We start from the raw sequence: 17,562 nt of genomic DNA on the forward strand, positions 1-17,562 counted from the left end.
GGGGAGGGGGGAGGAGAGAGGGAGAAAGAGGGAGAAAGAAAAGAACAGAAAAAAGAATAGAAGAAAAGAAAAGCTAGAAAAGGCAACCCTAACTCCCATATGAAGGGATAGACAGCTGGTCATTATTGGATGAACTCTGTAAGCCCACATATGAAATACATCTTACATACAGTTGCGCTCCTAATTTCGGAAGTCATAACACACATTTTATTACATCGCACATCAGGTCAAATTGTTGAGTTATACAGCAGTGCTAGGACATTTTTAATAACCCAGTAACACTTCTACTAAACAGCTGTTATAATCAAACTTGCCTGTGTTGAAAATAAAACTAAAACTATATAATGAAAATACAATCAAGCCTAGGCAAGTAGCTTCTCTCACACATTATATTCCAAAGTAAAAAGCAGCCCATATTTATTCTAAAGTACACAGAGCTTATTTTCAATGTCTTGTCTTTGGTATATTCTTATATAAGAAACTCAACAAATTCTACTGTATATTCTTCACACATTATGCTCATTTATTTTTTTGAACACTAAGTTCTATTTCCAGGGAGACACAAAATGATAACTTTGAGGTTGGTACCATATTATACTTAGAACTTACAGATCTGGAATAGATTTTGAGTTGGCAAAACCCTGTTCCCTGTCCTTTCTGACAACTGTTGCCATTTCATTTGCAGTCTCATTTCAGCTGGGAGGCATTTAACGCTCCAATTTTGAAAAGCCTTCTTGGATAACTTTAGCATTCCCCAAACTTGCTGAAAATACCCTAAGCTAAGGCAAAAGGCATACCATCAGCATCTCCCTGACTGCCCTATCAATGGCCTGGAACATCTATTCAGACGAATATTCTCACAACCACATTGCCAACCCGGAAAGATCAGACTGGTCTCTGCAGTGCAGATGGAATTTGTAAAAATGGGAAGGCCGGCTCCACTTTGGTGAGTGATAACACAACTCTTCTGGCCAAATAGCTTCTGGAAAACACCTGATCGACGGGCGGGTACAGACAGACATTGGGAAACGACTTACCTCAGCGTGAAGCGATCTTCAGTGGAATTTCTGGAGATGGAAACAGGGAAAGTCAGCACGTCTCCTTTCCTCACGGTCTTTGGTATGTAGTGGATGGCCACGCTGTTGTCCAGGCGCAGTTCTCTCAGGGCAGGTTTCCTGTGTGTCTGGTAAAGGAAGATGCTCCCGATCCTCTGCAAGGGGGGCCCGGACTCATCGACGTCACTGTGGCCTGTCCGGACCCCATTGCTTTTCCTCGCATCCTCCCTGACGCAGTCCCCCCTCTCAGCCCCTGGGTGCACGGTGTAGTAGAGCTCCACGGGGGTCCCCTCCGGCTGGTCCACGGACTTCTTCCTCCCGGCAACCACCGTGGGGGGGCTGAACCAGCTGGCCAGGAGCTCCAGCTCGGCCACACATAGCCCCAGGTCCCCCCTCAGCCGGCAGCTGCCCCGCACCTCTCTGGTCTCTCGGAAAGCGAAGACCCTCAGGCACGGCAGCTTCTCCCCGGCGCTGCGGTCGTCCCAGTCTCTGCCCACGATGTGGAACAGAACCTGCACCTGGGGCCGGCTCAGGTAGACTTTGTCCCGCAGGATGTGGGCTTTGAGTTTCCAGTTCAGAGAAAATTTGTTGGTGAATCCAAACGGGTTGGAAGGTAGCATTAAATCCTGGGGCACCACTTGCTCGATGGAGAAAGGCCCGTAGCTAGCATTGAGAACAGGCAGCCTCTTGGATTTGTAAATCAGAAACGACTCCACCCGGGACTGCAGGCTGGAGTTCCTCATGATATCCTGGTTGGCCTCCTTCAGGAAGAAGGAGACGTCAGCGTTGTTGATGTGGTAGGTCACGGGGAGGTAGGTGGGCAGCAAGGAAAACCTCTGGATGCTCTCAAGGATCCCTCGACCTTCCGTCACTGTGGGGAGGGAATCGCAGTGCAGGTGTTAGTGATGCTAGGTCCTGTTACTGGTATTCAGGTGTTAGTAATGCTAGGTCCTGTTACCGGTGTTCAGGTGTTAGTAATGCTAGGGCCTGTTACCGGTGTTCAGGTGTTAGTAACGCTAAGGTCCTGTTACCGGTATTTCAGACATCTGCGTGGCCCCTTCGTAACAGAGGACCCTGTCTTCATGCCAATTATGCAATTCCTTAACCAAACCTCTTAATCCAATCTACTCGCTTCATATTATTTGTTTCAGAAGAAATAAATGCCACCAACCTAAGTAGAAAACCGGTATCATTTAACCTACAAAAAAGTTGAGCATGCAAATAAATATAATTCAAATGAAGTTTTAAAATTTCAACTCGTGGTAATGGTGTTTTTATGGGGTTATGGTAAAGACTTGCTTTTTTTTTTGATAAAAGGAGAAATGAGCAAGTGTTAGAAAGCTGTCACGAACAAGCTAGCATCGACAGAGAGGCACCATCCCATTGAATCAACACAGACTGAGATTGATAAAAACAGGAACGACTTTCTCAACACATGGATCAATGCTATGTCCACATTTCACCTAATACAGATTCTTTGTGTGTGTGTGTGTGTGTGTGTGTGTGTGTGTTCCACCCATACACACGTGCTGCATTTAAGGACATGTCCAATGGGAAATGGTAACAGACTTGAGGCAAAAATAGATGCAGATGCACAATCATAAATCACACAATGTACAGCCGCCCCCGCTTGAAGTTAAGGGGAGAGATGCAGAGAAAAGACCTTGGAAGGATATTTTGGGAGGGGCCATCCAGAAATAGATGAGGTGATGTGAACACAATGCCAACGTGCCAGGGCCAGGTGTACAAAGTGCATGCTCCAAGTCATCTGTGAAACACTGGACCCTAGAACCTAAGAAGCAAGGGCAGCACCTCGCTTCCATCCCAGCCACATCCTGTGGACACTACGCGGTCAATAACAAACAAAAACCATTGTTCATTTTTCCGCACTGAACGTATCTCTCCCTCAGGGGAAGAAAAATCCAAAATATTATTTTTATAGGTGGTCTTACATGCTGTAAGAAAAATGCAGGCAGAGCAATTGCATAATCCAAAGAACCAATTTAAGGAGTTTTAGAAATGGAAACTATTGGCTCTGGGAACGCTGACTTTCTAGGCAAAGCTCCACAAGTTACGCTGAAGCCCTTCTCGTCAGTCACCATGTAATTATCTTTGATGACTCGGACACTCATGGCGTCACCTTTCTCAAAGGCCCACGCAAACACACATTTGGAAGCATGATGCCTACCCGAGTCAGGACCCCTGTTCGGCAGTCATCTGCCAGCAGCTGAGAGAGCCAAGAGCTCGGAGGCAGGGGTCCTGCTTCTGGCTTTGCAAGACCATGAGCAGGTCACTGACCCTCCTTGCTTCCCGTGGACCCATTGGTAGCACGAGGGGGCTGACTGGAGCACTGTAGCCTCAGCCCAGCTGTGATACTGCAGGGTGTCAGCTGCATCCAATTTAACTTCTAGACAAGAAGTTCAACAGATGTATTCAACTTGAGTTTACAGAAGGCCCTGGATGAAAAAATCTCTCCAATCAACAGCATTACCAAACTCAGAGCAGGCTGAGCTTCCATTTAAACAATTAAGGCTTGTCTTGGGCTGAACCATTTGAGACTGCTTATAAGTAAGCACTCTGCACCCACCCAAAGGACAATTTCCTAGGGTTCAATGTCATAAATATGGATTTTTGTTTTCAAAAATCAAAATATCATAGATACAAAAAGGGACTTCATGCCTTAAAAAGATTACATGTTTTAACTTTATGGAAATAACTCCTGATTTATATTATCTCTACATTTGTATTTTCACATGTGGGTTATAGTAAAAACAAAGAAGAGGCAGAGAATTTTTCATCCCCTGTCTCGGTACCCTCTCCCCATTTGCCTAGCCACATTTCTGTGACCTCTCTGGCTACATTATCAAAGTCACCTTGCTAGGATCCTTTCCTTGACTGTATGATTCTGGGTTATGTTCTCCATCTGGGTTTTTCTGCAGCATCCCCAGCTTCCTGCATCAAAACACGTTATGCTTTGCTGTAATTCTCTACGCACTCCAGTGTGGGATAAGGCAGGGAACAGAAATGATACAGAAGGCTTTTTTCTCCGCTGTATTCACAGTCTTTAAGAGAGTGCCTGGTAAATATCAGGTACTCAGTAAATATTTGATAAACACGTGAATGAATGAATCAACAAGTGTATTATGCTTTTTATGCTACAAAGAGCAGATTCTGTTTTTACGCTAGGATGTTATTCACTGTCCTCTTCGCTTCCATCCCTGTAATCAGAATCCTGGATCCTTTTATCCCATTAAGAGTTCCATGTAATCCTGGTGATATGCGACTAAAGAAGATGGGCCTCTCCGTGTAATGAGACTCCTATAAGACCTACATCAATGATACAGCTTGCCCTATTGTTAAAAACACATCTTGGCACCACTTAGAACAAGTACCTTGAGCTGCCTCGGCACTCTTTTGCCATTCGTGCTAGAAACAGCCAAAGCCAGACAACCAAATTGCAGACGGTTAAACATTAATGCCAGACACCAAGGTTCCGTGAACTTCCCTGTTGAACATCTGACCCCGACTACTTGAGGCCACAAAACTTAATTGCGCAGCTAATTACACATTCCAAGGGCGACGACATTGGGTCCTCTGATTTTATTCAGGAAAGCAATAAGGCAATCAGGGGTCACTGCGAACGTCATCTGAAGGGAAGTAACTTCTTAGCTTTATTCCACAAATGGTCTATTAGTCATTTTGCCTGGTATCTGACCTAAATGTTTATTGCTTATGATTGCTCCATATCGACCTCAAGCTAGTGTCGCCTCCTTTCTTTTTTTTTTTTAATAATACTACAAAAATAATGCCAATTATATTCCACGATGCACAGAATGCATCGTAAAACTCATTATCCTCTCATCCTTACAGGAGTGGTTCCTACCACTAAAGGACACCATTTATATTTAACATAAAAATTAGCAAAGTGCTAAATAACAAAGAAGCTATACACAGTAAATGTCAGTTAATCATTTGCTAAGGACAAAAATTACTCTTTGATTGGGTGCCATGGCTGTAATTCTTACTGGAGGGAGAGTGGCATGTTCACATCTTGAAGCAACTCAGTGGTCTGGGAGAGATTTTGTATTAATTTTAACATTTTCGAAAGGATCTTTTTTTTCCCTGAATAATGCTTTTTTAAAAAATATGGGAAGAAGGCAATTTGAACACAAGACTCTCAATTTTCCCCTATGTGGACTCAAAAGCAATAACTAATAGAATATGGTAATAGGCAAAAAAAAAATCTACATTCATGCTGAAAATTAGGTACAACCTGCATGCCATAGACTGCAAGAATTACTGGGAGTCACAAGGGACTCAAATACCTCACACAGAAAACAGAATGATTAGGGCTGCCAGACAAAACACAAACACCTAATTATGTTTTGATTTCCAGTAAACAGAAATATTCCATAGGGCATGCTTATAATTAAAAATAAATATTTTTAAATTGTGTTTTTCTGAAATTCAGATGTGACTAGGCATCTTGTGTTTTATTTCCCAAATCTGGCAATCCTCAGCGTGATATTGTCATAGAAAGAAAATAGTTGTCAACTGAGTAGGTATCTGTAAGATATCTGATATCTAGGCAGCTGACAAATCTACCCTGATATCTGTAAGAGCAAAGGCCATAGGCCATGTGGGTGCTCCCACACCTGACAATATTTCCAATGCTGGGAGCCAGCCAGCTTTGCCATCAGCTGAATCAGAGACTCAAGCATAGGGGGGCGCTGCGCTGCACAGAAAGACCTAAAACATCAAGGCATCTTGCTGATGCTGTTCTTCCCTAACAGAGACAGTGATGAGGCAGGAGGTCTGACATAGCCACACTAGTCCAAACCTAAAACCACCTACAGGAAACCAGTGCCCATGCGGCCCCTGCACCCAACTCACAGAAGGCACCTTGGGGCAAGGGACCTCCCCTGCTGGGCATGTCAACATCCCGCAGCATCCCTACCGTCCCCCTGGGGATGCTGGGTCAGATGGTAACATGCAACGCTAATGCAAAAAACGCCACCCACAGTGAAGGATATGTAAATAAACAAAAACAGAAGGAGAACAGGACCTACCAATAAAAGCTGCAGAGCAACAGAAGGAAATTCAGAAAGACATTCAAGAAGTAGAGGAATAACATACCTTTGAAGAGTATTTATCATAGAATATTGAAGTACCTTTTATACAAAATGACTCTGGAGCTCACAATCGTCAAGAAAAGCAGAGCCTTTGTTGTTTTGTAATGAAATAAGACTGAGATGGAAGAAGATCCTGCAGTATTAAAAGTAAGGAATTTAAAGTGGTTTCAGATGCAATAACACAGATTTGAAAAATGCAGAAAATTGAATTTATCATCTGAGAAGGGGAGCTTTTGAAGCTTTCCCTACAGCTAAATAGAAAAGGCAAAGGAATGGAAATGATCAGTAAGAGGCTGTAACCATGTGAGACGCATATTAGATGTTCAACATTCAGATGACGGAGCTCCTAATGAAGACACCAGGAAAATGCAAAAGCAGCAGCATTAAAAGGCAAAAAAAGAAAACATTCCTGGGTTTATACACATACACATATTCAGAGTAGATCATGATATTTCACTGATTCCAGAGAAAACCGAAAACATCACCTTTTAGGTATTTCTTAAAGATACATTCCCATCAAGGGTAAAAGGTAATTCTATAAGCATTTATTTAAAAAGTAAAATTTTAAAAACTAAAAAAAAAAAAAAAAAAAATCAGATTGTCTTCATTTGCATCCACTGTACAAAATTGGATATTAAAAAATGCTGATAAATATTCACAGAAATACGATGAAGAATGTTCTAACTGAACAATTATCGAATTGAACAATTATTTGCCCTGAGGATTTTTCTGGTAATTGTGAGGGCAACAGAAAGAAACAAAAATGTATACCGTTATCTTCCGTTGCTGAAAAATCACTGCAGCCTATTATCCGGGACACCATAAGGTTAATCAAAGTGTAGTACTCAAGAACAGGAAAACCATGTTAAATGAGAACCAGATGAGCGCTGAAAACATTTAAATGTAGAGTACGTTCAGATAGAGTTTTAAATGCAGGCAAAACCCCACACATTGAAAATAGTAATAAAAAATTCAGAATCCACACACTATAAACTTAAAAATGGCAATAGACGTAGGGAGCAAAAGAAAGTTAAAGTGGACCAAATTTGTATCTTCATAAGAGATATCAGTAGATATGGCTTTATTTTAGTCAGTGATAACCAAATAAAAATATGCCCAACTATACTTTTCTGATAACTTAAATTTTGGTTTTTATGCATATAGATTAGTGGGAAGAACTGAGAAGAGAGGACAGAAACAGTTTACTGAATAATCGATTGAATACACAGATAAATAAGAAAAATAGAAAACAAAATATAACAGAAGAACAAATTTATTAGTTATGCTATTATATATAAGTGGCTTAGATTCTCCCATTAAAAGACTAAGACTCTCGAACTGGCTCAAAAGTTAAAAGAAAAAAATAGTTAAGCTATAAATTGTCTCCAAGAGAACTCAAATAAGTTGACTGAGGTATTTTAAAAATAAATAAATAAATAAGTAAACAACAAAAAGAATAGACATAGATATTCTACAGAGAAGGAAAACTGGGGTCACAACTTTAATAGAAAAAAAGTAAAATTCAAGGTAAAAATAAGTAATTGAATTAAAGGTCTTAATTTTATTAAAAGACACAATTCACGGTGCATAAATATTATAGATATTTTATGCAAGTATATACAGCCCCCAAATTAATGTAACAAAATCTCTTAAGATTACAAGTAGAAATTAATAGTAACTAAAATTTGCTTAAATGTTACATACCTCCTTTATCAGTCTCTGACTTATGAAGTATAGGAAAGTAAAAAATGACATTAAGATATAAATAATGCTATTATAATCTCAATGGAGAATACACTCACTTAAAGTGTTCATGGGACCTTCCCATAAACTAATCATATATAAGGCCACAAGGAAGCAATAATAAAAAAATTACAGAAATAATTTAAATTATATTCTATGATCGTATACACCAGAATATAAACTCATAACAACAGCAAAATAGAAACACTGCTATCTACTTGGGAAGAGAAACCCAACTACTTAACAGTTCTTGAATCAAAATCAAAATAAAACTTACCATTATACTATATTTACAAGCTACTGATAATGGCAATACTACACATCAAAACATATGTAAAGCAGCCAAAGATGTAGTCAAAAGCAAATTCATAATCTTCAATAGCATCATTAAACCGAATAAAATTGATCAACTAAACACACAAAATGAGAAATCCAAAACAAAATCTAAATGAAGATCTCTAAAGAAGCATTAATAAAAACAAAGGTAGGAAAATAACAATGCAAGACAACAAAATCGAGAATTAAATCAAAGAGGTGTTGCATTAGGAAAAATACATATATAATTATATATAATATGTGTGTATAATATAATAATATAACAGTGTAATATAACATATAATAGCATTATATATTATATACATATATAATACATGTACATATGTATATAATATATATCTATATATGTGATAGATTGTTAAAAATGAACAAATCATACATTTATAGTAATAGATTGTTAAAAATGAACAAATCATGATTTATATCGTCTCTTATACAAAAATTTCCATAAAATAAACAAAAAGGAAGGGAAAGAAAAAGCTTGTATAATTCTAGAAAGCAAGTCAAAGTTAAAGTCCAAAGACTGGTATGAAATTCTAAAAGACATACAGCAGCATAGAGGGGCTGTTTGGTAACTGCACTCTCAATTTTTCTATAGACTCTCTTATTTTTGTCTGCTTTGTCAGTTTCTGAGAAAAAGAATGTGTTTTCTCAGTTTCTGAGAAAAAGAATACTTTTGGAAAAACAGTTGACTTGTATGTGTCGTCAATATGTTGGACAGTACATAAGTATCTTCACCATTATATTTTCTTGGTGTATTTGTCTCCTGTTTTTAAAAAACTTTCCTTTTGTCTTTTTAAATCCTTTTAATTTTGAATTGCATTTTTTTTTTCTGAAATGAAAAGAGTTATCCCTTCTGTTTTTCCTTTTTTCTTTTCTTTCTTGTTCTTTTCTTTTTTGGCCTTTGTGACAATTTCTTACTATATTTGGTCATGTTTATTTTAACGTATTCTGTGTCACTTGTCTTTAGTGTCAGTATCTAAACAGATATTGATTGTGGGCTTTTCTTTTATTCATATGTTTAGATTTATTCGTGCTATCTTATTTTATACTTTAAATTTATTACAAATTTGTGTTGTTAGTTTTTTAAAATTTCTTCTCTCTGGTTGGGTTGATTTTTACATTTTCTTTTTCTTTCTAGTGGTTGTAGATGCTGCATTAGTTATGTATTGGCAAGGAAAATATGCAATCAAATTGGCTAATAAAGAAGCAGAAAATATACAAATTTGAAAAGGCTTGTAACCTAATATCCATGGAAGAATGTTCTGGAATTTCCATTCAATAAGTCCAAATAAAGAACTTTCGACCTTACTCTACTCATCTCCCTTAAAACTCATTGAAAACAACACCACCATCTTACAGGGAGAAAAGCCAATCCTCAATTAAACAAGAATGTGACCCAAAACCCCAAATTACAAAGAATATCCAGCTTAACGTGAATTGGGCAGCCTTCCTCAACAGTGTCACCAGTGAGGGGCTCCTTCCAGACCAGATGGGTCCAAACACGCTCACAATGGCAAAGCCCAGTGGTGAGGCAGATGCCCCACAAAAGGCTGAGGCTCGGGACCCTGCCTGGCCTCAGTGAGAGGATCAGAGGTGAGGAGAGGCAGGGACTGAGGGGAAACTGTCTGTAGCAGACAGCAGCACAGAGAGATCTTCCCGTGAGCCACCCCAAGTCCTGTGAGCTCCAGACTGAGAGGTATGCCACTAGGAACTTACGTAGGAGGTGTTCAGGATCACAGGCCACATCCAAGTTCCGGCTCACCTCAGCTCACTTCCCTTCCTCCTTCCAATTTCCCTGCACCAATGACTGCCCCACCCAAAGATTAACAATAACCAGTCAGACCTACTACCTTCCACTCAATACCTAGCCCATTCTCAGCTGATGACCTGCACTTCATTCAGAAAGCAGAACCCACCAGAAAGGCTCTTATCTTCCTTCCCCTAAATCCACGGTCTACTTACAAACTTCAAATACTCTTTGCCTCTTATGAGAAAGCCTCTGTTTCCTTTAAAGACCAATGCTTAAGTTCCTACATTTGTTCCCTATTAAACTTCTGCATGTTCTGTTGCCCTGGCTGGAGTGCAGTGGCACAATTACAGCTCACTGCAGTCTTGACCTCCTGGGTCCAAGCAGCCCTCCCAAGTCAGCCTCACACACAGCTTAGACTACAGGTGCACACCACCGGACTCAACTGATTTTTTTTTTATATATATAGAGTCTCCCACTGTTGCCAAGGCAGGTCTCGATCTCCTGGGTTCAAGGGATTCTCCCACATTGGCCTCCCAAAGTGCTGGAATTACACGCATGAACCACTATGCCTGACTCATCTACCATTTACACACACACACATAGATATCTCCCTATTCAAACACACACACACCTACTACATACATGTATGTATATATACACTTTTATAAAGAAACATGTATTATAGAGAGATGTGTATATTTATGTCAGTGATGATAAATAGCTCTTTGCAAAAATGTGTGGATGCACACATAGAGGACACTCTATGGTCACTGTGCCAGTCTGAATACCTATTTTGGGGAATATCTTCCCTAAACTATCCATGTCCCAATTACTAAAACCTGTGACTATGTTATCTCCCTAGCTAAAAGGGACTTTGCAAGTTAAACATTTTGAGTTGTGGAGATTGTCCTTGGCTGTGTCCCCACCCAAATCTCACCTTGAATTGTAGCTCCCACCCTCCCCATGTGCTGTGGGAGGGACCTGGTGAGAGGTAACTGAATCATGGGAGCAGGTCTTTCTCATGCTGTTCTCATGATAGTGAATAAGTCTCACGAGATCTGATGGTTTTATACAGGGGAGTTGCCCTGCACAAGTTCTCTTCTCTTGGCTGCCACCATGTGAGACGTGACTTTCACTTTCTGCCATGATTGTGAGGCCTCCCCAGCCACATGGTACTGTGAGTCCATTAAACCTCTTTCTTTTTTTTTCTTAAAATATTACTGGCCAGGCGCCGTGGCTCACGCCTGTAATCCTAGCATTTTGGGAGGCCGAAATGGGTGAATCACAAGGTCAGGAGATCAAGACCATCCTGGCTAACATGGTGAAACCTCATTTGCACTAAAAATACAAAAAATTAGCTGGGCGTGGTGGTGGGTGCCTGTAGTCCCAGCTACTTGGGAGGCTGAGGCAGGAGGATGGTGTGAACCTGGGAGGCAGAGCTTGCGGTGAGCTGAGATCGTGCCACTGCACTCCAGCCTGGGCGACAGAGCAAAACTCCATCTCCAAATAAATAAATGAATTAAATCAGTCTTGGGTATGTCTTTAACAGCAGTGTGAGAATGGACAAATATGCCTGGATTACCTGAGTAAGCCAGATGTAATCACAGGGTCCTTATGCAAAGGTGTCAATGTCGGAGAGGTGAGGTGACAATGCTGCCTGTTGGTTTTGAGGATGGAGGAAGGGGCCATTAGTCAAGGAATATAGGCATCCTCTAGAAACCACAGAAGGCAGGGAAACTGTTCCCCTGAAGCCTCTGGAAGGAATGCCACCCTGAGGCTCAACTTTAAGCTCCTAGCCTCATTCGATTTCTGTTTTAATAATCAGAGGCGTCATTTCTGATGTTTTATTTTATGTTCTTCCTTTTGCAGATAAAGAAACTGAACGTCAAAGGGATTAACAACCCTTTAACCTCAACCAAGTTTGTGCAATTAGTAAGTGCCCGTGCTGGGACTGGACTGTGGATCTAAGCCTCTAGAGTGCAAGAGCTGGTACACACAGATGCATACAAGCTGACTCTGTGAATCTCCTTTCAGCTCCACGTTCAGTGACTTCAGGTGGGCAGCTCTACATCAGCCATGGAGGGAGTATTTACGCCATGGAAATTGGCAAACCCCACAAATCCCATGTGGCTCTTCCTACCTCCTTCTGGAGCCTACTGTTAAACATTTACCCTGTTAGTCTGCTGCCTGGGTTTGTATTCACCTCATTCCACTGTGATCCCGTCACCTTTTTCATTATTGTGAAACTTTTCTTGGCTCTCCAATGATTCCCGTGTAATAGTCTGTTTTCCGGCTCAGCATTCAAAACCTTCCCCTATTTACACTTGTCCTTCCTTTCCTCAGGACCTGGCAGATTCGCTGCACTTCACCTAATGCTCTACCAGTTTGTGCTGCTGGCCATTCACCAAATATAGCCTCTCCTTTCCCTCGGTGATGTTGCTACTCTCCAAGTTGCAATGCCCTCTCCTCTAAATCAAATCTCCAGCAGACAGACTACTGTCTGTTCTGGGACATTGCATATTATGACCTCTCGCTCTAAAGGTCCTCCCCATTCACCCTGGACTAATGGGATCTCTACGCCTATGCAAAATTGTGATTCTGTTTTTCTTTTTGGGTGTGTAGCAAACTATGCTTTGTAGTGGAGTTAAGTGAGTTCATTTTATTTTCTCGACCAAAGTACTCATTTAATGATTACACTTCTATTCCAGACACTGTTCTGTATGCTCTACAATGATGAACAAACTGAATCCTCTTAGCAGCCCCATGTGTTAGGCGCTATTATCCTCATTTCACAATGATAAAACTGAGACTCAGAGAGGCTGAGTGACTTGCCTAAAGTCACACAGGTGCTAGGTGGCAGAAGCAGGATTCAAACCTGACACTCTGGCTCCGTGACCGGTGAGCAACATGTCCTTTCAATGAGTGATTTCTGGATCTGGCCCTGTGCTGTTCTCCTTTCCACTTCAAATCATGTCCTTCTCAATAAGTGGTGTAAGTACCGACAGCACTGTGCTAATAATTCCCAGGGATCCCCAGACAAACATATACAGATGCACCTCAATTCATGATGAGGTTGCCTCCCAATCAGCCCATCACAAATAGAAAATCTCAGAAGTCAAAAGTGCATTTCATACACCTAGCTTACAAACATCATAACTCAGCCCAGCCTACCTGCAGTGTGCTCGGAACACTCACATGAGCCTGCAGGTGGGCAAAATCCCCTGGCAGCACAGGACACGACAGAGGATCAGTCATTTGACCTCGTGATCTCATGGCTGGGTGGGCGCTGCCCAGCAGCATGAGAGGGTACCCTTGGACAAATTGTGAGCCCGTGAAAAGATCAAAATTCGAAGCATGGTTTCCCCTGAATGCATACTGCTTTTGCATATCATAAAGTTAAAATCATTAAGTTGAACCATCGTAAGCTAGGGACTGTCTATATATCGTTAAATTGTGATTGTCCATGCCTCTCTCAATGAATTTAGAAAAAATTATAATTCACACATCAAGCCCAAAATTCACGGGTATCATTGTTTAGCTTGAGGCTAACAGTGGTACCCTGGTCATCTGTCTACACTGGCTGCGTGAGTTACAGGTGGAAGGTTTGAAAGAGACGTAGCTGCTACAAAAGTTGTGAAGATGGTGCCTGTGATGACAGAGCTGGACATTTTTAGGGGTTTATCTCATATTCATGAATGGAGAAAATTTTAGCCCCAGGCAAATGCACAAGTTATTTTGTGAAGATCCGCATCTACCCGAGAACGTTCCTAGAGGACTTTCCCTTCGCTGGGGGTACTGGAGCAGCTCCCATGGAGGCCAGACACAATGATGTGACACACACCGTCCTCACTTCGCTTCTGAAACACTTAAATGTGTTGTTTTAGAGATTTTCGCAGGGAGTTTGTCTTCATTTCTTTCTCTGGTACATTTTCATACTTTGAATGATACAGGACAGCGGTATTTTATCACATCTCCTAAAAAAGTATGCGATGGCTAGGAGCATAGCCAGGGGTCAAGGCAGCGTCCCTCTGCGGAGGTGTCCACGGGAGAAGCCCTCGAGCATACAGAATAATTTCTTATGGGTCCGTATTTGGAGACCATGAAGGTATCTCAAAAGCAAGATACATTTCTATCTTTATCGATTCACGATGTCATTCCCAACACAGATGTCTGTGCCAGATGCAGTGCTGGGTGCAGGGGAAATGGAATTCAACAGGAAGAGCCTGACCACTATCCTCACGAGGCTGGCATTGGAGTGAGGGGGACCGATTAAATATCAAGAAAGAAAGAAACACTTGTCATATAATTTCATAAAACTGTAAGTATGAAATAAAACAGGGCCAGGCGTGGTGGTTCATGCCTGTAATCTCAGCACTTTGGGCAAAGTGCAGGCAGATCACTTGAGGTCTGGAGATCGAGACCATCCTGGCCAACATGTTGAAACCCCGTCTCTACTAAAAACACAAAGATTAGCTGGGCGTGGTGGCATGCACCTGTAATCCCAGCTAGTCAGGAGGCTGAGATGGGAGAATCGCTTGAACCCAGGAGGCAGAGGTTGCAGTGAGCTGAGATAGCACCAGTGCACTCCAGCCAAGATGACAGAGCAAGACTCCGTCTCAAAAAACAGAAAAAAAGAAAAAGAAAACAGGGTGAGAGGATAAAAAGTAACCTAGCCAATCTAACCAACTTGAGACAGGAAGAGAGGAGTGATACATTCCCAGACAAACTAATCCTATTTAGCCTTTGTGAGTCCTGGCCCTTCACCAGCTAAATACAAAGGCTGGAAATTAAAGTGCAAACCAGACACCCTCCATGAGGGCTTCTCAACCTCAGCACCGCTGAAGACCAGCCTTGGTCGTGGGGCATCCTGTGCCTGGCTGAATGCTTATCGGCCTCCCTGACCTCTGCCTAGGTGCCAGCAGCCGCCACCCCCAGCCCAGCTGTCACAATCATAAATGTCTCCAGACCTTGTCAAGTGTCCCTCCAGGTAGAGGCTCAGGTGAAGAAAAAAAAAAAAAAAAAAGCACCCATTTAACCAGGAATTTCGAATACTTTGTAGTGTATGTCCCTAGTATTCCAGGGAACATTATTTTTATCTGAAAATAACATTTTACAGGACATGATGTATTTTTATTTGCTTCATCTGGCAACACAACTTAGGGAGAAAAACCACTCTACTTGGAGAGCGGGTGCTTCTGCTTTACAGTTGAGGAGACAATACATACCTAGATGGTACGCCATGGATAATACATTGAAAAACCACATCACATGTCCTAACCATGCAGATTAGACAGGGAAAAGCTGTATCAGAACTTCCAGACAGAGTGTGTGTGGAAGACCTACTCAAATGAGACCATGGAGATCAGGCACTATTACAGCAGACTCTCAAGATAGAAATAAACGTCAAGCCAAGCTCGGAGTGATGCATTTTTTCCTTACAAATTGACCAAGAGTTTTTTAATGGCGATGGACCACGTTGCTGCGAGTTTCATAACAGCAACGCTCTCACGGAACTCCAGAAGAATCATGGTCAGGGTCAGATTTCCGGGAGATGATTTGACCATACCTAAAAGAGGCTTGAAATTTCCTGTGTCTCTGACCCATTCATTGTATATCTAAGAATCTATTCTGAGGAAATACGGAAATACTCTGAAAAATTTATAAGAATGTTGAGTACAGTGCCACCCATAAAGTTGAAAAATCAGCTACAAACTATAGATCCAAAGAAAGGATATGTAACCATTTATTGGAATAGATAAGGTAAACCTATTTCTTGGTAGAAAATTAACTATTAGGCTGGGCATGGTGGCTCAGGCCTGTAATCCCAGCACTTTGGGAGGCCGAGACGGGCGGATCACGAAGTCAGGAGATCGAGACCATCCTGGCTAACACGGTGAAACCCCGTCTCTACTAAAAATACAAAAATCTAGCCGGGCGAGGTGGCGGGCGCCTGTAGTCCCAGCTACTCCGGAGGCTGAGGCAGGAGAATGGCGTAAACCCGGGAGGCAGAGCTTGCAGTGAGCGGAGATCCAGCCACTGCACTCCAGCCTGGGCGACAGAGCGAGACTCCGTCTCAAAAAAAAAGAAAGAAAAGAAAATGAACTACAATTTTTGTCTTATAATTATGACTGTAAAAAACTCTATTCAGCCTCCTCTTAACTACCACCTTCTCCTCAGACTCTGACTTTTTTTGCCTTTCACCAAAGAAGTAGAAGCAAATGTTCCCCAAGGAAAACATACCCGAATGCTGGATTCACCAGAGTATGCCTCCTTCCTCCTGAGGTCCTGGCTCTTTAATAGCCTGTGTGCCTCCAAAGCTCTCTAATGCCTTTAATCATGTTTTTCTGTTGTTGTATTCTTCAGCTTTTCTACTTGTTCTCAGTAGGAGGTTTGACCTAGTGGCCTGAAGCAGATATCACATAAATTATTATTGACTGAAAAAAGAAAGAGGATGTTTAGCTTCTAACACAAAAATGTGTATCATATTTCATGGAATCTCAGATCCTATTAATTTAAAATAAACCATTATTTTATGTACCACTAAGAGGCTAAGCTATGACACAAAAATTGTAATCTCTTAGAATTTTTACTTTATACTGATAGAAAATTTATTTTAAAAGCATTTACATATATAAGTGCTGACAACATGAACATTTATGGCCAGCCCTAGCAATTGAACTGAATCCCAAGTAATTTCAGGACAAAAGAAATGTGAAAGCACCATAAATTTTAAGACATATTCTAATTTCAGATATAGCACATATGAAAATAAAGTCTCAGAATCATTGAAATGTATATAGTATATATCCACATAAAGGAAAAACCAGGGAGAAGTATACCAACCATGAATAATAGTTGTATCTGCCTGGTGGGATTTGGGGTGTTAATTTTCTTCTTAAGTGTTGTGTTTTCCTTTAAATTTTCCCATTATCGCTAATGGTCATTATTAATTATTATTTATTTATTTTTGAGACAGAGTCTGGCTGTGTCACCCAGGCTGGAGTCAGTGGCACAATCTCAGCTCACTGCAACCTCTGCCTCCCGTGTTCAAGTGATTCTCCTGCCTCAGCCTCCCAAGTAGCTGAGATTACAGGTGTCTGCCACCACACCTGGCTAATTTTTTGTATTTTTAGTAGAGAGGGGTTTTGCCATGTTGACCAGACTGGTCTCTAACTCCTGACCTCGGGTGATCCACCCACCTCGGCCTCCCAAGCTGCTGGGATTACAGGCCTTAGCACCGTGCCCCGCCCACTATTTATTTTTAATTGGAAAAAAACATTATGCAAAATATCTCTTACCCATTTATTTTATTTTATTTTATTGCAAACATTTAAGTGTATTTCGCAGTGTCTTTCTTAGGATCACTTTTAAAACTTGAATGTAAGACAGACTAGGTCCAGAGAGAGGCAAATACTTGAAAGCCCACAGCCATGGTCCTCTCCTCTCACGCTTCGCGCCTTGGTATTCTTCCCTGCCACCTCCTCCTTTCAACGTCAATGTGTTCAGCCTTAGCGCGCACGCTGTTTCTCCCCTACCCACGCGC

At 41.4% G+C, this 17,562-nt stretch overlaps 1 protein-coding gene across 1 annotated transcript in view; it reads right to left on the reverse strand.

Moving 5' to 3' along the window:
- Positions 1-17,562, reverse strand: part of TMEM132D (transmembrane protein 132D) — an 810,921-nt gene that overhangs the window by 607,499 nt on the left and 185,860 nt on the right. The window contains exon 2 of the mRNA XM_023187259.3: positions 1,038-1,926. Within this exon, the coding sequence (XP_023043027.1) occupies positions 1,038-1,926 (889 nt within the window). The remainder of the gene's footprint in view (positions 1-1,037; positions 1,927-17,562) is intronic.

The sequence above is a fragment of the Piliocolobus tephrosceles genome, chromosome 10 (genome assembly GCF_002776525.5).
Source record: "Piliocolobus tephrosceles isolate RC106 chromosome 10, ASM277652v3, whole genome shotgun sequence".
Classification (NCBI taxonomy): Eukaryota; Metazoa; Chordata; class Mammalia; order Primates; family Cercopithecidae; genus Piliocolobus; species Piliocolobus tephrosceles.